General features: G+C 42.0%; 2 protein-coding genes across 6 annotated transcripts in view; one reads left to right on the top strand and one right to left on the bottom strand.

Moving 5' to 3' along the window:
* Positions 1 to 1,780: 1,780 nt before the first annotated feature.
* ZNF41 (zinc finger protein 41) overlaps positions 1,781 to 16,537 on the bottom strand; it is a 44,458-nt gene continuing 29,701 nt past the window's right edge. For 4 of the 5 annotated variants that reach the window (XM_059157210.1, XM_059157213.1, XM_059157211.1 and 1 more), the window contains 3 exons: positions 13,016 to 13,142; positions 12,656 to 12,751; positions 1,781 to 8,241 (listed from right to left, as the gene is read on the bottom strand). In XM_059157210.1, the coding sequence (XP_059013193.1) occupies positions 6,209 to 8,241; positions 12,656 to 12,751; positions 13,016 to 13,142 (2,256 nt within the window). In that variant the 3' untranslated portion in view covers positions 1,781 to 6,208. Of the gene's footprint in view, positions 8,242 to 12,655; positions 12,752 to 13,015; positions 13,143 to 13,968; positions 14,175 to 16,537 lie in introns of those variants that run through there. The other variant, XM_059157209.1, reaches the window with a different exon arrangement.
* The window catches only part of LOC131820930 (uncharacterized), a 40,123-nt gene continuing 35,791 nt past the window's right edge, over positions 12,206 to 16,537 (top strand). Inside the window, exon 1 of the mRNA XM_059156788.1 lies at positions 12,206 to 12,264. Coding sequence (XP_059012771.1) covers positions 12,206 to 12,264 — 59 coding nt within the window. The remainder of the gene's footprint in view (positions 12,265 to 16,537) is intronic.

Raw genomic sequence — 16,537 nt, forward strand, 5'->3', positions numbered from 1 at the left:
CAAGTTCAGGTAAATATATTTTGCTGTGAAAGAGCATTGGCCAAAGGTTGGGGGGTGGCCTGTATGGTAAATAATTAAAGCTTATTCAAAGAGAAGTCTTGCCTTTGCCTTCAGCTTCTGTAAAATAATCTCTAGGCCCTTGGAATGTCGTGCCTGATAGGAATGTCTTTGTTTACCTGGGGGTCTCATGCCTTCCAGATAGTAACTAGGTGATTTAGGGTGAGGGTCAGAGCCATATGAACAACATAATGAAGTGTGGGGGCTTTGTTGCATGAAGCTTGGCCTCCTGAGGGCTGGAAACCGAAATCAGCCATGTGAGCAGTCAACCATGCCTACATGATGGAGCCCATTGAAGGCTTGAATACTGGTTGGCAGTACTCCATGCTGTTTTCACTTATCAAGGCCAGGAGAATAATGTCTCCATGGGGAGAGGACAACTGGAAGCTCTTCCTTCCAACTGGAAGCTTACCTTCCAGGACTGTGCTCCATTCCCTTCTTCCCTTGACTGATTTTAATGTCTATCCTCCAGCTGTAATAAAACGTAACTGTGAGTATTAACAGCTTTCGGTGAGTTCTGAGAATCCAGCTAGTGAATTATTGAAACAGAGAGGGTGGTCTTAGAGACCCTTGAACTTGCTGTTGCTGTCATAAGTGAGGGCAGTCTTGTGTGGGGGCTCTTTCCTCTAACTTCTGCACAAGATAAACATAAACATCAACTGAGTTTCTATATACTAGTAATTTAAAGGGGTGCCTGGCTGGCTCAGTCAGTTGAGCATGCAACTCTTGATCTCAGGGATGTGAGTTCAAGTCCCATGTTGGGTGTAGAGAAGCTACTTTAAAAAAAGAAATTTAAGTTAAAAAAAACAACAACAACAACCCAATATCACACAATAAAGTAGAAACAAGAAGACATGAAGTAAAAAAGCATGAAAAATATGAAAAACTTAGGGAATAATTTGTCAGAAGATGTGAAAGACCTGTGTACCTTTGGCTAATGTCATCATCCCAGGGTTCTGGGATCAAGTCCTTGCTCAGGGGGGAGACTGCTTCTTTTTCTTCTTCTTCTTCTTTTTTTTTTAAAGATCTTATTTATTTATTTGACAGAGAGAGATCACAAGTAGGCAGAGAGACAGGCAGAGAGAGAAGGGGAAGCAGGCCCTTGAGACCAGGGCCTGAGCCAAAGGCAGAGGCTTTAACCCACTAAGCCACCCAGATGCCCCAAGTCCTTGCTGAGGGGGGAGACTGTTTCTGCCTCTGCCTGCTGCTCCCCCTGCTTGTGCTCTCTCTCTGTCTCTCTGACAAATGAATAAAGTCTTTAAAAACAAAACAAAACAAAACCCCAAAATGACAAATGTAATAAAATGTAACAACATTAAAGAATACTTAAGGAAATCAAGAGATTAGGGGCGCTTGGGTGGCTCAGTGGGTTAAAGTCTCTGCCTTCGGCTCAGGTCATGATCCCAGAGTCCTGGGATCGAGCCCCACTTCGGGCTCTCTGCTCAGCAGGGAACCTGCCTCCTCCTCTCTCTCTGCCTGCCTCTCTGCCTACTTGTGATCTCTGTCTGTCAAATAAATAAATAAATAAATCTTTTTAAAAATTGAGAGAGATACCTATTTATGAGTCAGAAAACAGTGTTAAGATTTCAATTATCCCCAAATTGATCTATAGATTCAAATTAATCCAAATCAAAACCACAGCAGCTTTGTTGTTGTTATTGAAATGGACAAACTTACTCTACAATTCATATGGAAATGTAAAGGAGCTAGAACAGGCAAAACAAACTCTGAAAAAGAAAACTTTATTGAGGTATAATTTACATTCCATTATTTAAATTGTACAGTTCAAGGACTTTTTTCAAAACAAAAGTTTATTCTTAAATGTCCAACAGGCTCCAAGACAAGAACAGTTCAGTCTAGCTGTAGGGGCTACAGATGGTACGGCAGGGAATGCAGGTGTTCAAAAAGGAATGGAATTAAGGATCACCTCAATGACCTTCATTAAATTTACCCAGTCATGAAAGCATCACCACAATCAAGTTCTAGGACATCTATATCACCCCAGTAAGATTCCTGTACTAATTTACAGTTAATGACCATTCCCATTTTCACCCCCAGACAACCACTAGTCTACAGATCTTTATAGATTTTTCCGGAAATTCCATAGAAATACAATATACAAATACGATCCTTGATCTTTTGTGTCTTGCTTCTTTCACTTAGCGTAGTATTTTTGAGGTTCACCCATGTTGTAGTGTTTATTAGTGTTTGTTTCCTTTTATTGTTGAATGCATCATATTTTGTGTATCGTTTGCCAGTTGATGAACATTTGGATTGTCTCTACTCTTTGCCTGGTATAAATAATGCTGTTATGAACTGGTGCAAGTGTTTGCGTGAACACATTACGTATCTTTTGGGCAGATCCTAGCAGTGACATCGCTGGGTCCTATGGTAAACTTATGATGAACTTTTAAGGAAAATGACACTTTTCTTAAGTGGTTATACCACTTTAATGCATTTACACCAGAAATGTATGAAAGTTCCTAACTCTCCATGTATTTGCCAACATTTGTTATGATAGTCTTTATTATAACCATTTTAGTGCATGCAAAGGGGTATCTTATTGTGGTTTTCATGAGAATTTCCCTAATAACCAATGATGTTGGGCATTTCTTTATGTGCTTAAGGTCTCTTTAAATCTTTGGCCCATTTTTAAAATGGGTTGTTTGTCTTTTTTTTTTTAATCAAGTTGTAGGAGTTTTTTATATATCCTGCATACAAGTCCTTTATCAGACATAGAACTTACAAATGTTTTCTCCCAGTCTGTTTTGTCTTTTCATTTCCTTGGTGGTGTCTTTTGAAGGACAAACTTTTCGGTTTTGGGTTTGCTGAAGTCCAGTTTATTATTTTTTTCCTTATGGAGCATGTTATTTGTGTCCTATCTAAGAATTTCTTGTCTAAAACAAGGTCACAGAGACTTGTCTCCTGTTTTCTACTAAAACCTTTATAGTTTTAGCTTTTATATTTATGTCTGTGGTCCATTTTGAGTTGTTAGGATGGTGTGAAGCAAGATTTAAATTTATCTTTTTGCATGTGAATATCTAATTATCCCTCCACCAAATGTTGAAAGGGTTTTCTTTCCCCATTGAATTGCTTTCGCTCTTTTGTGGAAAAAAAATAAAGTAGAAACAAGATGTTTACAGTAAGCATGAGGGTTTATTACTGGACTCTATTCTGTTCTGTTGATCTATCCCCATGCCAGTACCATACTATCTCAATTACTGTAGCTTTATAATAATTTTTAAATTGGTCAGCAAATGTCCTCCCTCTTTGTTCTTTGGCAGATTCCTTTTTGCTATTCTTTTTTTTTTTTAAAGATTTTATTTATTTATTTGACAGAGAGAGGTCACAAGTAGGCAGAGAGGCAGGCAGAGAGAGAGAAGCAGGCTCCCCGCCGAGCAGAGGGCCTGATGCGGGGCTCGATCCCAGGACCCTAAGATCATGACCCGAGCCGAAGGCAGAGGCTTAACCCACTGAGCCACCCAGGTGCCCCAACCTATTTGCTATTCTTGATCCTTTCTACATCTCTCTATATTTTGAAGATTAGTTTATCAGTTTTGGAGAGAAGAAAGCCTGCTCAAAGTTTGATAAAATCGTATTGAATCTGCAGATCATGTGACTTTTCTTCCTCAGCTTATTAATATCATTACATTGAATAATTTTTGAATGTTGATGCAGCCTTGCATCATGGAATAAACCTCACTTGGTCATTATGTATAATTCTTTTATATGTTGTTAGGTTCAATTTGCTAATATTTTGTTGAGGATTTTTAGATCTGTATTCATGAGGAATACTGCTCTGTAGTTTGTTATTGTTGTTATGTGTTTATGTGGTGGTATAGCTCAAGTATCAGGGTAATACTGGCCTCACAGACTTGGGGATTGTTCTTTCTTCCTCTATTTTTTGAACGATTTTATGGAGCTTCGATATTATTCTCCTATAAATGTTTAATGCAATTAACCTGTTAAGCCATCTGGCTTTAGGCTCTTTTGTGTGGGAAGATTTAAACTTAGTATTTGCTTACTGTGAAGCATGTGAGAACCACGCCTGGGTCTCAGATCTCAGATATCATTAACTGTCTTGGGAGCTGCTATGGTGGAATTGGAAGAAATAAAAATTATAATCACATGGAGATATCACTAGATACTAACATTATGGAGACTATATAAGCTAAAGAAAAAAAAGATGGAAAATACCAAGTGTTAGCAAGAACCTGGAGCAACTAGAACTCATCTACTGCACTGGTGAGAGTGTATATTAGTACAGCCCCGTTAGAAAACTAGTTTTATAAACTAAAGCTGAGCATATGGATACTGTACAATTTGGTGGTTCAAAGTCTGGAAATATGCCTAACAGAGATTCATAAATATGGTCACTAATAAATGGGTACTAAAATATTTATAGCACCACTATTTCCAATAGCCCAAGGCTGCAGACAACCCAAATGTCCACCAACAGTGGAACAGATATACTGTGGTATACTACAATTCACACAATGGAATATATCGTGACCATGAGAATGAATGAATGATCTACAAGGGTATTTAATAAAGTGGATGAACCCTTACTTTACAATGTGAAGGAAACATAGACACTAAAGAGTATATTATTAAAATATGAAATATATTTAATTATTTGACTCAATTTACATAAAATACCAAACAGACAAAACTAATCGATGCTGTTAGAAGTCAGATAGTGTTTATCTTGGGAGTTGAGGGGACGAAGCCTGAAGGGAGAACAGGGAATGCTTCTGGTGTGTTGGGCATGTTGTGTTTCTTGATCTGAGTGTGTGCAGTTTGTAAGAATCCATTGGGCTGTTTGCTTACGATAGCTGCATTTTCTGTCTGCATTATATGTTAATAAAAAGGTTTAAAAATCAGGTAAATTTGCATGTTAGAAAGCCCCTTTTCTTATGAGTATCATAAAAACCATTTAAGGGAAAATGAGAAAGTGTCTTTAGATCAGTGTTTTAAAAAAAGCAGTGCTTTTTCTAGAGAAGTCTTCTAGCTGTTCAACTATAATTGTATCTTAGACTAAACAAATACAGTGCAACATGACTTTATCCCATAGCAATCAACACAATTCTGCTCTTCATGTGCTTGTAGAAAATGAATGTATCTTACCAAATTGAAAGAAAAACAAAATCACAATGTTATGTCTTGAAACCCAATTAATCAACCACTCCTTTTAAACAGGAAACCTAAAGAAAGCAGAAGCTTCAGTAGATGAGGCCAGAAGTCCAGTGTGTCGTGGCTCAGTGTCATTGTTTTAGGGTCAGTTACTAAGGGGATGAGAAGTCTGTGGTCTGTGGGCTACATGAAAGCTAGCTTTTGGTGTACAGGTCAGAAAGTATGCATGCCTTTTTTGGATGTGAATCACCTGTGGCCACAGCATGGAAGTAATGAGGGAATAAACTGCCACCTTTAGATGTCTGTAAGGTTTAATAACTATATTCCTGTAACACTGGCTACAGCTATGCCTAATTTGCCAATATATAAAGTCATTAGAATTCCATTTCGTTTTTTAAATATATACTCTGGAGAAGGGAAGAGAAAGAACAGTGCCTCGTGGCCATCTTTTCTGGGTCTTAAATGTCAATAATCACAAAAACTTCTGGCTTCTCCTCACAGATCTGTCTTCCCAGTAGGTTTTTGCCTTGACTTTGGTGCTCCAAGGGAGTTTGGACAATGAACACTTTTCTCCCCACCCGAGACATTAGAAAACAAGGTGGCTGGTATTAAGCACTTCTGCATCCCAGGATATGAAGAACCAATCAGTGCTGAATTTATACAATCCAAAAAGTGAAACATAGGAGATTACAAGTCATCTCCTGGGGTCTGTCTTTCTACTGTTTGCAGGAGCTTGAGGTTCTCCAAAGGACTATGGCCCAAATCCCTTATCAAATTGTTTCCCTCTGCATATAATTGCACATCAACTGGTGGTGCCAGTGTTTCTATTTCCAATTGGCTGAAGGACACTTGGCTTTGTTTGCCTTCTGTTCCCTTAAGCTGTGGGCCATCATGCCCACTCCCCCGCCCCAACCCCACACCCCTGATCACAGCATCTGGCACTCCTCTTCCCTACTCTGAGACCTCTGATGTATCCCCAGGTCTGAGTCCCAGCTGAAGGCCTTTTCAGTCGGTGGCTTTATACTTTTTCTCCACTGTGAGTTTTCTGGTGCTTAATGAGATTCGATCTGTCGGTGAAGGCCTTCTGACATTCTGTACAGGCATAGGGTTTCTTTCCAGTATGAATAATCTGATGCATGCTTAACGTTGCTTTCTGGATGAAGGCTTTCCCGCATTTACCGCATGCATAGTGTCTCTCTCCAGTATGAGATTTCTGATGGATAGTGAGGCGGGACTTCCAAGTGAAGGTTTTTCCGCAGTCGCTACATTTATAGGGTTTCTCTCTAGTGTGGATTTTCTGGTGTGTTATCAGATTGGACCTGTCAGTGAAGGCCTTTCCACATTCGGCGCATATATTGGGTTTCTCCCCTGTGTGAATCTTCTGATGCACACGAAGCTGTGACTTCTTAGTAAAGCACTTTCCACAGTCACTGCACTGGTAAGGCTTCTCCCCGGTGTGGATTCTATGATGTGCAATGAAGTGGGATTTCTGGATGAAGGCCTTCCCGCATTCAGGACAAACGTAGGGTTTCTCTCCAGTGTGGATTCTCTGATGCACACTTAGTGTCGATTTCTGGATGAAGGCTTTCCCACATTCGCTGCATTCATAGTGTCTCTCTCCGATATGAGATTTCTGATGTATTTTGAGGCGTGACTTCCATATGAAGGCTTTTCCACAGCCGTTGCATTTATAGGGTTTCTCTCCAGTGTGCGTTTTCTGGTGTTTAATGAGATTTGACTGGTCGCTGAAAGCCTTGCCACATTCAGCACACGTATAGGGTTTCTCTCCAGTATGAGTTTTCTGATGTGTAGTGAGGTTTGTCCTGTGTGTGAAGACCTTTCCACATTCTGTACATATATAGGGTTTTTCCCCTGTGTGAATTCTTTGATGCACGTGGAGCTGTGACTTCTTAGTGAACGACTTTCCGCACTCGCTGCATTCGTAAGGCTTCTCACCGGTATGGATTCTCTGATGTGTGTTGAAGTGGGATTTCTGGATGAAGGCCTTCCCGCATTCAGGGCATACGTAGGGTTTCTCTCCTGTGTGGATTCTCTGATGCATTCTGAGTGCTGACTTTCTGGTGAAGGCTTTCCCACATTCGCTGCACGCGTAGTGTTTCTCTCCCGTATGAGTTTTCTGATGTATGGTAAGGTCTGAATTCTGGGAGAAGCCTCTTCCACACTCACGGCATTCGTATGGTTTTTCTCCCGTATGGATTCTCATGTGTCTAAAGAGATAGGATCTGTGGAAAAAGGCTTTTCCGCATTCACTGCATTTATAGGGTTTCTGCCCAGTATGAATTTTCTGATGTGTAATGAGGTTCGACTTGAGAGTAAAGGCCTTCTCACATTGAGTACATATATAGGGTTTGTCTCCGGTATAAGCACTTTGAGGTACATTAATTGGTGGCTTCTGCCTGAGGGCTTTGTGGCTTTTATGACATTCATGGGATTTTTCCTCAGCATGAATTCTCTGATGCTCAGAGAGATGGGGCTTTTGGGGGAAGCTCTTTACACACTCAGTACATACAGGCAGTTGCTCCCCAGTCTGAATTGTCTGATGGTGGATGAGAGTTTGTTTGTTGCCAAGATGTTTTCCACGTTGATTAATGTCACAGGAATTTGCCCCTGTACTCACAGTCTCAGCAGACGAAGAGCTAGGGGCAAAATTATTATCATTTCCAAAAATCTTATCAAGCTTCTTTGTTGCATTGCTTTTATTATGATTGTGTAAGTTTAAAGTATGCTTCAGACTCTTTCCAAATGGGTCATAGTTACGGAGACTTTTAATTGAAGGAACAAGCTTGGTACTCACATGGATTATTTTTTCAATATTCTTACATTCATAGCCCCTCTCCTTAATCAACACTTTCACATGACTTAAAGGGTGATTCTGGCTCTCCCGATATCTCTCTAGCTGGCTGTTGTTTTGCCACAATTCTTCTAAAATGGAACACAATGGATCTTCTCCTATGGGTTGACCAAATTTCTCACAGTGCAATGAAACTTTCCCAGCAATTCTCTGGTGTTGCTTCCCCCCAATATCTTCGTCTAAAAAGAAAAAGAAAAAAGTAAAAATGACACGAAGGACAATTAGCAGAGGGTAGGGGGTACATGTAGTTCAGATGAGGTGAACACAGAAATGGAAGGGCGCCTGGGTGGCTCAGTGGGTTAAGCCGCTGCCTTCGGCTCAGGTCATGATCTCAGGGTCCTGGGATCGAGTCCCGCATCGGGCTCTCTGCTCAGCAGGAAGCCTGCTTCCCTCTCTCTCTCTCTGCCTGCCTCTCCATCTACTTGTGATTTCTCTCTGTCAAATAAATAAATAAAATCTTTAAAAAAAAAAAAGAAATGGAAGAGTCCATATGACAATCATGTAAATAGTAATAGTGTAGTCATATAAAATTCTTCTAAAGTGCTTACTACATACGAAATAATTATATACCATTTATAATGCGCCAGGCCCCATTCCCAGTGCTTCACACATAATAGCTCATTTAATCCTCACTAAACCTTAAAAGGTGGCCATCATTACCAACCATGTTTCACAGATGAGAAAACAGCAGCACAGAGGTTATGCGTCTTGCTGAAATCAAATTGCTAAATAAATGAGAGATATGGGATTTGAATCCTGGGGATTCATATCCACTATGGAGGAGGTCTGGACAGTGAGTCTAACCAGAAGAAGAAACCCAAGTCTGTTAAGGGGAATCCTGGCAGGGGAAAGAGAGTTCAGATTATATGTCTTCATTACTTATCAGCTCTAAACTGTTCTAATCTCTTTGCCTTCTCTCGCTTTTCCCTCTGAACCATAGGAGCACCAGCATAAACTTTATGTGCCTCAAAGACACATTCTTCTACATCTATAGGAAACACCGTGCCAACATCAGCCATCTAAATAGTAAATAGATCCCGCGCTCCAACTCTCGGCCAGCTGCAAGTTTTCCTTGGTCCCAGGGATCGATGCTTTCAACAAGTGTCAAATAGGCCAGGGAAAGCCACCTAAGGCAGAAACTGCAAGCTATCCACCAAAAAAAGATTTGCATTTGCCTCTTCTTTTATAGTACTAGAAGGTAGCTGGGCAACCCATTTACCAGCCTTCCTTTGTCTTCACCAGTGAAGTATGAGTAGAAATGACATGTGCAGCTGCCAGGCTGGGACTTAAGACAGTGGGCAACACTCTTCCCCTCTCTCCTTCCCACTGGACTCAACAATGACCCAACATTCACCACACAGCTGACAACGATGCCCTAGGAGATGTCAGAGCAGGGACTTGGAACGTGGTCCCCGAATAGCCTGCTGCGATCAGAGTTGACTTGCTGAACAAATCCATTCATCTCAGACTTTTTAAAAAAATATATTTTTATTTTATTCATTTGACAGACAGAGATCATAAGTAGGTAGAAAGGCAGGCAGAAAGAGAGAGAGAGGAGGAAGCAGGCTCCCCGCTGAGCAGAGAGCCCGATGCAGGGCTAGATCCCAGGACCCTGAGATCATGACCCGAGCCGAAGGCAGAGGCTTTAACCCACTGAGCCACCCAGGCGCCCCTCATCTCAGACTTCTTATACAAAACACGTTATACATTGACACTGAGCTTGTTGTTTTGCTCCTCCGCATATTTAAAATGTTAGCTCTGATTTTAGGACACTTCTCCGGAGGTTATATCTGCTATGAATTTACAAATCAGACATGGTACCACTCACACCGATACTGAATTTGGCATGGTTTTCTTTCAGAACACAAAGACTGAAATTGTTAACATTTCATGCAACTGTCGTCCCTTTCCAAACATAATCTATGGTCCTTGGAATTCCCCTGAACCGACGCTTGAAACCTCCTTCTGAAAGACAGCAAAAGATTCTCCTCTGCCGATCTCCCCAAATTCAATGATTTTAAGTTTGCCAAATAGTTCCCATGCTTTGCTTCAGAAAAATGGAAGAATAAAGGTGCTGGGAACCAACTTATTGCCTCTCAACTCTAAGTTCATGCCTCTTTGCCTGCTCTACAAAGACGGATCTGAGTCTCTTTAAATATCTGTCACAGTGTTGAGCTTTCTCTGGAACACCGGTGGCGGTGGGGCGGCTTTCCAGCAAGTTCCACGAGCATGGCACCTCAGTTACTCTTCTTCCGTGCTCTGGGCCATGGCTGGGCCCCTCAACAAGGTCTAGATTCTTCCCTGGGAAGCAGGGGAGGCTCTTTGGTGGGTGGCCCATTGCAGCCCTAGAGGCACTGGCTGTTCCTTTTATCTGTGGTTCCTTTATTCTTTAGATTTCTCTTTACTTCTACTAGCTAATCTCTTGTCATTTCTGTCTCACCAGAGCTAACAATTCTTTCTTTTTTAAGATTTTATTTATTTATTGACAGAGAGAGACACAGGGAGAGAGGGAACACAAGCAGGGGCAGAGGGAGAGGGAGATACAGGCTTCCTGCTGAGCAGGGAGCCCGATGCAGGGCTCCATCCCAGGACCCTGGGATCATTGACCTGAACTGAAGGCAGAGGCTTAACGACTGAGCCACCCAGGAGCCCCAATAATTCTTTATGTTCTGCTTTCCCTGTTCAAATTTGTACATAGTTTCTCTCTTCTGATCAGCCCCTGAATTGTACAGCAAGAAACAGGCTCTTCATTCTGAGAACTTTCTAAAAACATGGAGGTAAAGGCCTCAGTTACCCCACAGTCTAAAATCTATGCTTTTTTTTTTCTGAATTCCTGTGGAAAGAAAGGTGAGGAAAAAGAAAGAGCCATCTATCTTGGACTAAGTGAGCCATTTCACAGAACACCAACATCTGATCACCAGGTGCAAACGTGTCATCTGAAGGGAGAGGGCACAGAATAAAGAGTCAGATTCATGGAACACTGACAAATGTGGGAGACATCAAGAAGATGTCAGAAATGCACAGCAAATGAAACAATCAACAAAATGAAAAAGCAGCAAACGCGAGGCGAGAAGATCTTTGCAAGTCATGTATCTGATCAGGAGTTAATATCCAAATGCTATAAAAAGCTCATACAACTCATTGGCACAAAGCAAGCAAGCCAATTTAAAAAATGGGTAGAGGAACTGAATAGACAGTTTTCCAAAGAAGACACCCAAAGGGTCACTGAAAGTGAACTAATAGAAAGAATGGAATCAGTGAATTCAATCAGGCATAAAATCATCATAATTCAGGCATAAGAAAACACGGAGCTGGTTTTAGATGGTATCACTAGGAACTGGGAAGATGGGCTGAGAACTGAAAATGGTATTTGCAAAAATGGAAAAGCACTAGGAACTGTAGGGTAACTAAAAAAAAAGGCTGAAAGATTTAAGAAGCACTGACAGAATGTGACAGAATTTGGAAGGTGGGAAGGTGATGTGTGAGATGATGACTCTAATTTCTGACCTACTGAGGGTCAAGAGAAACATCTCATGGGAACTTTCTGGGTAGCTAAATCTAGTACTAAAATACCAGTGAAAACCAGACTGGAGATGTCAAAAGCAGAGTCATCAGAATTTAATACGGATGAATGTGTCCATGTATATGAAGAAAAGACTGGTGAACAGTGGACAGGGCCCTTAGAGCAACCTCATGGCTGGGGGGTATGAGGAAGATGACAAGGCTGGAAAAAGAGGCAAGTAATAAAATATTATGCAGCCGTTTGAAGGAATGAAGCCAGATGAACACACTGTAATATGGACAGACCTTATGGATGAGTGAAAAAAAAGGAACGAACGGAATTAAGACCTGGGGCACAATATAATTTATATGTACTAAAAATAAACTCATAAACCCATACTTCCAGTTTTTAACAGATACCACACAAATTCACAGATAAACACAGTAGCTCCGTTGCCCCTGGAACGAACATGCGGAATTGGAATAAAAGGGAAGAAATGTTAAAATGTCTGAATGTGCAGGGAAAGAATCTAAGAGAAAGGGGGTGGGAGCGGAGTAGGAAGAAAAAACAGATCTTAGATAAGATAAGGTGGTTGGTATGTGATCCAGGATACAGAGATGAGAGACAGCTCTCTCGTCAAAATGCCAAGCAATGAAGACAATGGCTATTTGCAAGAATTGTACTTGGAGAAACTGTTCAGGTATCAAAGGAGCTTCCATGAACTATCTCCAATAAACTATAGAAGTTTAGAACTTTTGGGGCGCCTGGGTGGCTCAGTTGATTAAGCATCTGTTTTTGGCTCAAGACACGGTCCTGGGGTCCTTGGGATAAGCCCGGCATCCGGCTCCTTACTCAGTGGGGAGCCTGCTTCTCTCTGTCTCTCTGTCCCTCTGTCTGCTGCTTCCCTCTCCCCTGCTTATGTGTTTCTCTTGCTCTTTCAGTGGAATAAATAAATAAAATCCCAAGAAAAAAAAGGCAGTTTAGATCTTGCAGGCAGGTTATCTTCACAGCCTCTCAAAGCTATCAGCCTCTTCGAAAAAAAAAGAGATTTGCTTCCATGTCCCCCATCTGCCTGAGTCCCACTCACTCACCTGACCAGCTCTGATGTGGGGTTTCCCCCTCCATTGTCCATGGCCCCTCTCCTTGCTCCAACTTGAAGATGACCTCTGGTTTGGGAACCTGGCACCCTGTTAACAGGACATAGTACAGGATAGGGTCCAGCTGATTGGATTCCAGGGGACCTTCAATGACATTTCCATTTGCTCTCCAGAAAAGTAAGCACATTTCATTGGCAACAGAGTAATAATGAGTGCTGAAAAGGGACTGAAGAGTCCTGGACAGATCAAAGATGACCCCATCACACACTCAAGATGTTCCAGAACACCCAGCAGCTGAGAATGGAAATAGCCACACTCAGGCGCCTGGCAGGCACACAGGGCAGCTGTGCTTACCCACTGAGCGCAGGTGGCTGTAATTCTCCAGCGTCACATCCCGGTACAAGCGTCTCTGAGCAGGGTCCAAGTGCTGCCACTCTTCCTTGCTGAAGTCCACAGTCACATCCTCAAATGACACGGAGACCTGTAACAGCACAGTCCTGTTCAAGGCAACAGGGTCAGCAGGGGGCGGTGGGCGGTGGGGGGAGGGTTGGAAGGAAGGCAAATAGGAAGTCGTTTTTTCATGATGTTTTACCGTAATGTACCACATAGGGCTTTCGCTCAGTACCTGGTTTTGTATTTCATTCTGAGAGAAAAACACTTATTGAAGTAGCTTGACATTCATTGCGTATGTAGTACGTTCATTTGTTTATATAGTCAGTCATTCTTTTGCAAACATGAGGATTAAAATAGGCTCTCTTTAAGTCCTCTAGTTAATGTGGGTACTACCTACATTTACTGATTGATCATGTGCCAGACCATGGCAATAGAGAATTGAATAAAATAGAAATCGAATAACAAGAAACACATAGGGGAAAAGGTGAAGCAATAGAGCCTTTAAAGACAATACAGAAAATTCATCCCCAGGTTTTGGCACAAAACAAAACAAAACAAACAGGAAAAAGATGATATAGACAAGTATCTTTATGATCACAGATTAGGAAAATAATTCTCAAACAAGATGCAAAAAAAAAAATTAACCATAATGAAAAAGATTGACATCTGGCTACCATAAATTTTAAAGCTTCTATTCATTTAAAAGGTAGTGTTATAAGAGAAGAAAAGGAAAGCCACCGAATAGAAGATATCTGCAACACCTATTACTGTCAAAGGGTTTATATCTAGAGGACGTAAAGAACTCTTACAAGCCAATAAGAAGATCACGGAGTAGAAAAGTGGGCAAAGCATTTGAACAGGCATTTTACAAAAGGGGAAATTCAAGGTTTCAGTAAACATGAAAAGGGCTTAACCTTAGTAACCAGGGAATGCAAATTTAAACCACAGTGAGGGGCATCTGGGTGGCTCAGTTGTTTGGGCATCTGCCTTCCGCTCAGGTCATGATCCTGGGGTCCTGGGATGGAGCCTTGCATCGGGCTCCCTGCTCAGCCGGGAGCCTGCTTCCCTCTCTCCTGCTCCCTGTGCTTGTGCGCTCTCTCTCTGTCAAATAAATAAATAAAATCTAAAAAAAAAAAAAAACCCTTAGTGAGATACCACTATAAAATCCCTAGAATGTCCTCAATGAAAAAGACTGATAGTATGAAGTGTTGAGGAGAATGTGGTGTGATAAGAACTCTCATATTTCTTTTTTTTTTTTAAAGATTTTATTTATTATTTATTTGACAGAGAGAGAAATCACAAGTAGGCGGAGAGTCAGGCAGAGAGAGAGAGAGAGAAGCAGGCTCCCGCTGAGCAAAGAGCCCGATGCGGGGCTCGATCCCAGGACACTGAGATCATGACCTGAGCCGAAGGCAGCGGCTTAATCCACTGAGCCACCCAGGCGCCCCAGAACTCTCATATTTCTGATGGTGATCTAAATTGGTGCAACTTTGCTGGAAAGCATTTTATCTTTATTGGGTAATGTTAAAGCATGCATACTCGAGAACACAGTGATTCCACTCGTGGCAATATGCCCAACCAGAATATGTGTACATGTGCAAAGGGAGGCATGGCCAAGAATATTTACACCAGCATTATTCAAAATGTGTGTAATATTTCATGATAAAAAGTTAAAAATTAATAGTAATGAAAAAAAGCAGTGTTCAACATAATAGTATCTATTCTCTGTGTGAAAAATATTAAGAATTTTTTTGGGGGGGTGCCTGGGTGGTTCAGTGGTTGAGCCTCTGCCTTCAGCTCAGGTCGTGATCTTAGGGTCCTGGGATCGAGCTCAGCATGCGGCTCTCTGTTCAGTGGGAGCCTGCTTCTCCCTCTCTCTCTCTGCCTACTTGTGATCTCTCTCTCTGTGTCAAATAAATAAATAAAAACTTATAAAAAAGGATATTTTCGGGGATGCCTGGGTGGCTCAGTTGGTTGAGTGACTGATGCTTTTTTTTTAAAGATTTTCTTTATAAAAACAAAGATTTTATTTATTTATTTGACAGAGAGAGAGAGAGAGAGAGAGAGAGACAGCAAAAGAGGAAACACGGGCAGGGGGAGTGGGAGAGCAAGAAGCAGGCTTTCTGCTGAGCAGGGAGCCCCATGTGGGGCTCGATCCCAGGATCCTGGGACCGTGACCTGAACCAAAGGCAGATGCTTGATGACTGAGCCACCCAGGAGCTCCGAGTGACCGATTCTTTTTTTTTTTTTTAAAGATTTTATTTATTTATTTGACAGAGAGAGAGATCACAAGTAGGCAGAGAGGCAGGCAGAGAGAGAGGAAGGGAAGCAGGCTCCCTGCTGAGCAGAGAGCCCGATGCGGGACTCGATCCCACGATCCTGAGATCATGACCTGAGCCGAAGGCAGTGGCTTAACCCACTGAGCCACCCAGGCGCCCTGACTGATTCTTGGTTTTGGCTCAGGTCATGATCTTGGGGTCATGGCTTGTATCAGGCTCTGCATTCAGTGCCAAGTCTGTTTGAGATTCTTTCTCTCCCTCTCTCTCTGCCCTTCCTCCCACTTGTGCTCCCTCTCTCTAAATAAACCAATAAAAAAAACTTTAAAAAAGAATATCTTCTTAGTGCCTTTTATTTGCATAATCCCTAAGCATATTACACCCCCCCCAGACCCTTGTGCCACACACACACACACACACACACACACACACACACGACCCAAGACCAGTTTTCTGGCTAGGGAGATCTGGGGAGTTGGGGGAGAGAACCATGTGAATGTATTACCTATTCAAAAATTAAGTTAAAAATCACCAATGGGACCAAAGTGGAATAGACATAATTCTCTCTATTTCTCCTGCTGAGTACAGCTAAAATCCCAGGACATTATATATAAAACAAAGATAAGGGTACTCTGTAAGTTGGAGAGACTTGCCATGGTTGTCGGAACCTGAGGAATGCCACAGTGGTGATTTCCTCATTTTCTTTTTGCCCCACGTATCTTGGACTAGGTGCTAGAGAAACTGGCAACCTAGAATGCCAACTGGCATAGACTGAAAACAGCCCCAGGAAAGCCTGCTTTCATGAGTTCAAGTACCAGGGAAAAGGCAATGTAGCAAGAGAGAAAAACTTCAATGATACTGCCCTGTTCCAGCCAAGTATCACGGAAAAGAACTGTGCTCCTACTCCCATTCTCATCAGCAAAGGCTGAATGGGGAGCCTAGATTTTCATCCCAGCCTGGGGGTAACGAGACCCCTTGCCCATAGTATCACTTTAGGCCACGTGGGGCCCTTGGACTTCCAACCCCACTTGACAACAAGGTGTCGTCTGCCTTCCCTCCAAGGTGGTGTCAGACGTTGTGTGCAGGAAGGCCTGAAATCCTACCCTTGCCCACTAGCAACAAGGTGCTTGTCTCCTTCTGGGGTGTCAAAGGAGGTCAACTGGGGAACCTCAACTTTACATCCACCTGGCAATAAGCATTTTTCAGA

The sequence above is a fragment of the Mustela lutreola genome, chromosome X (assembly GCF_030435805.1).
Source record: "Mustela lutreola isolate mMusLut2 chromosome X, mMusLut2.pri, whole genome shotgun sequence".
Lineage (NCBI taxonomy): Eukaryota > Metazoa > Chordata > Mammalia > Carnivora > Mustelidae > Mustela > Mustela lutreola.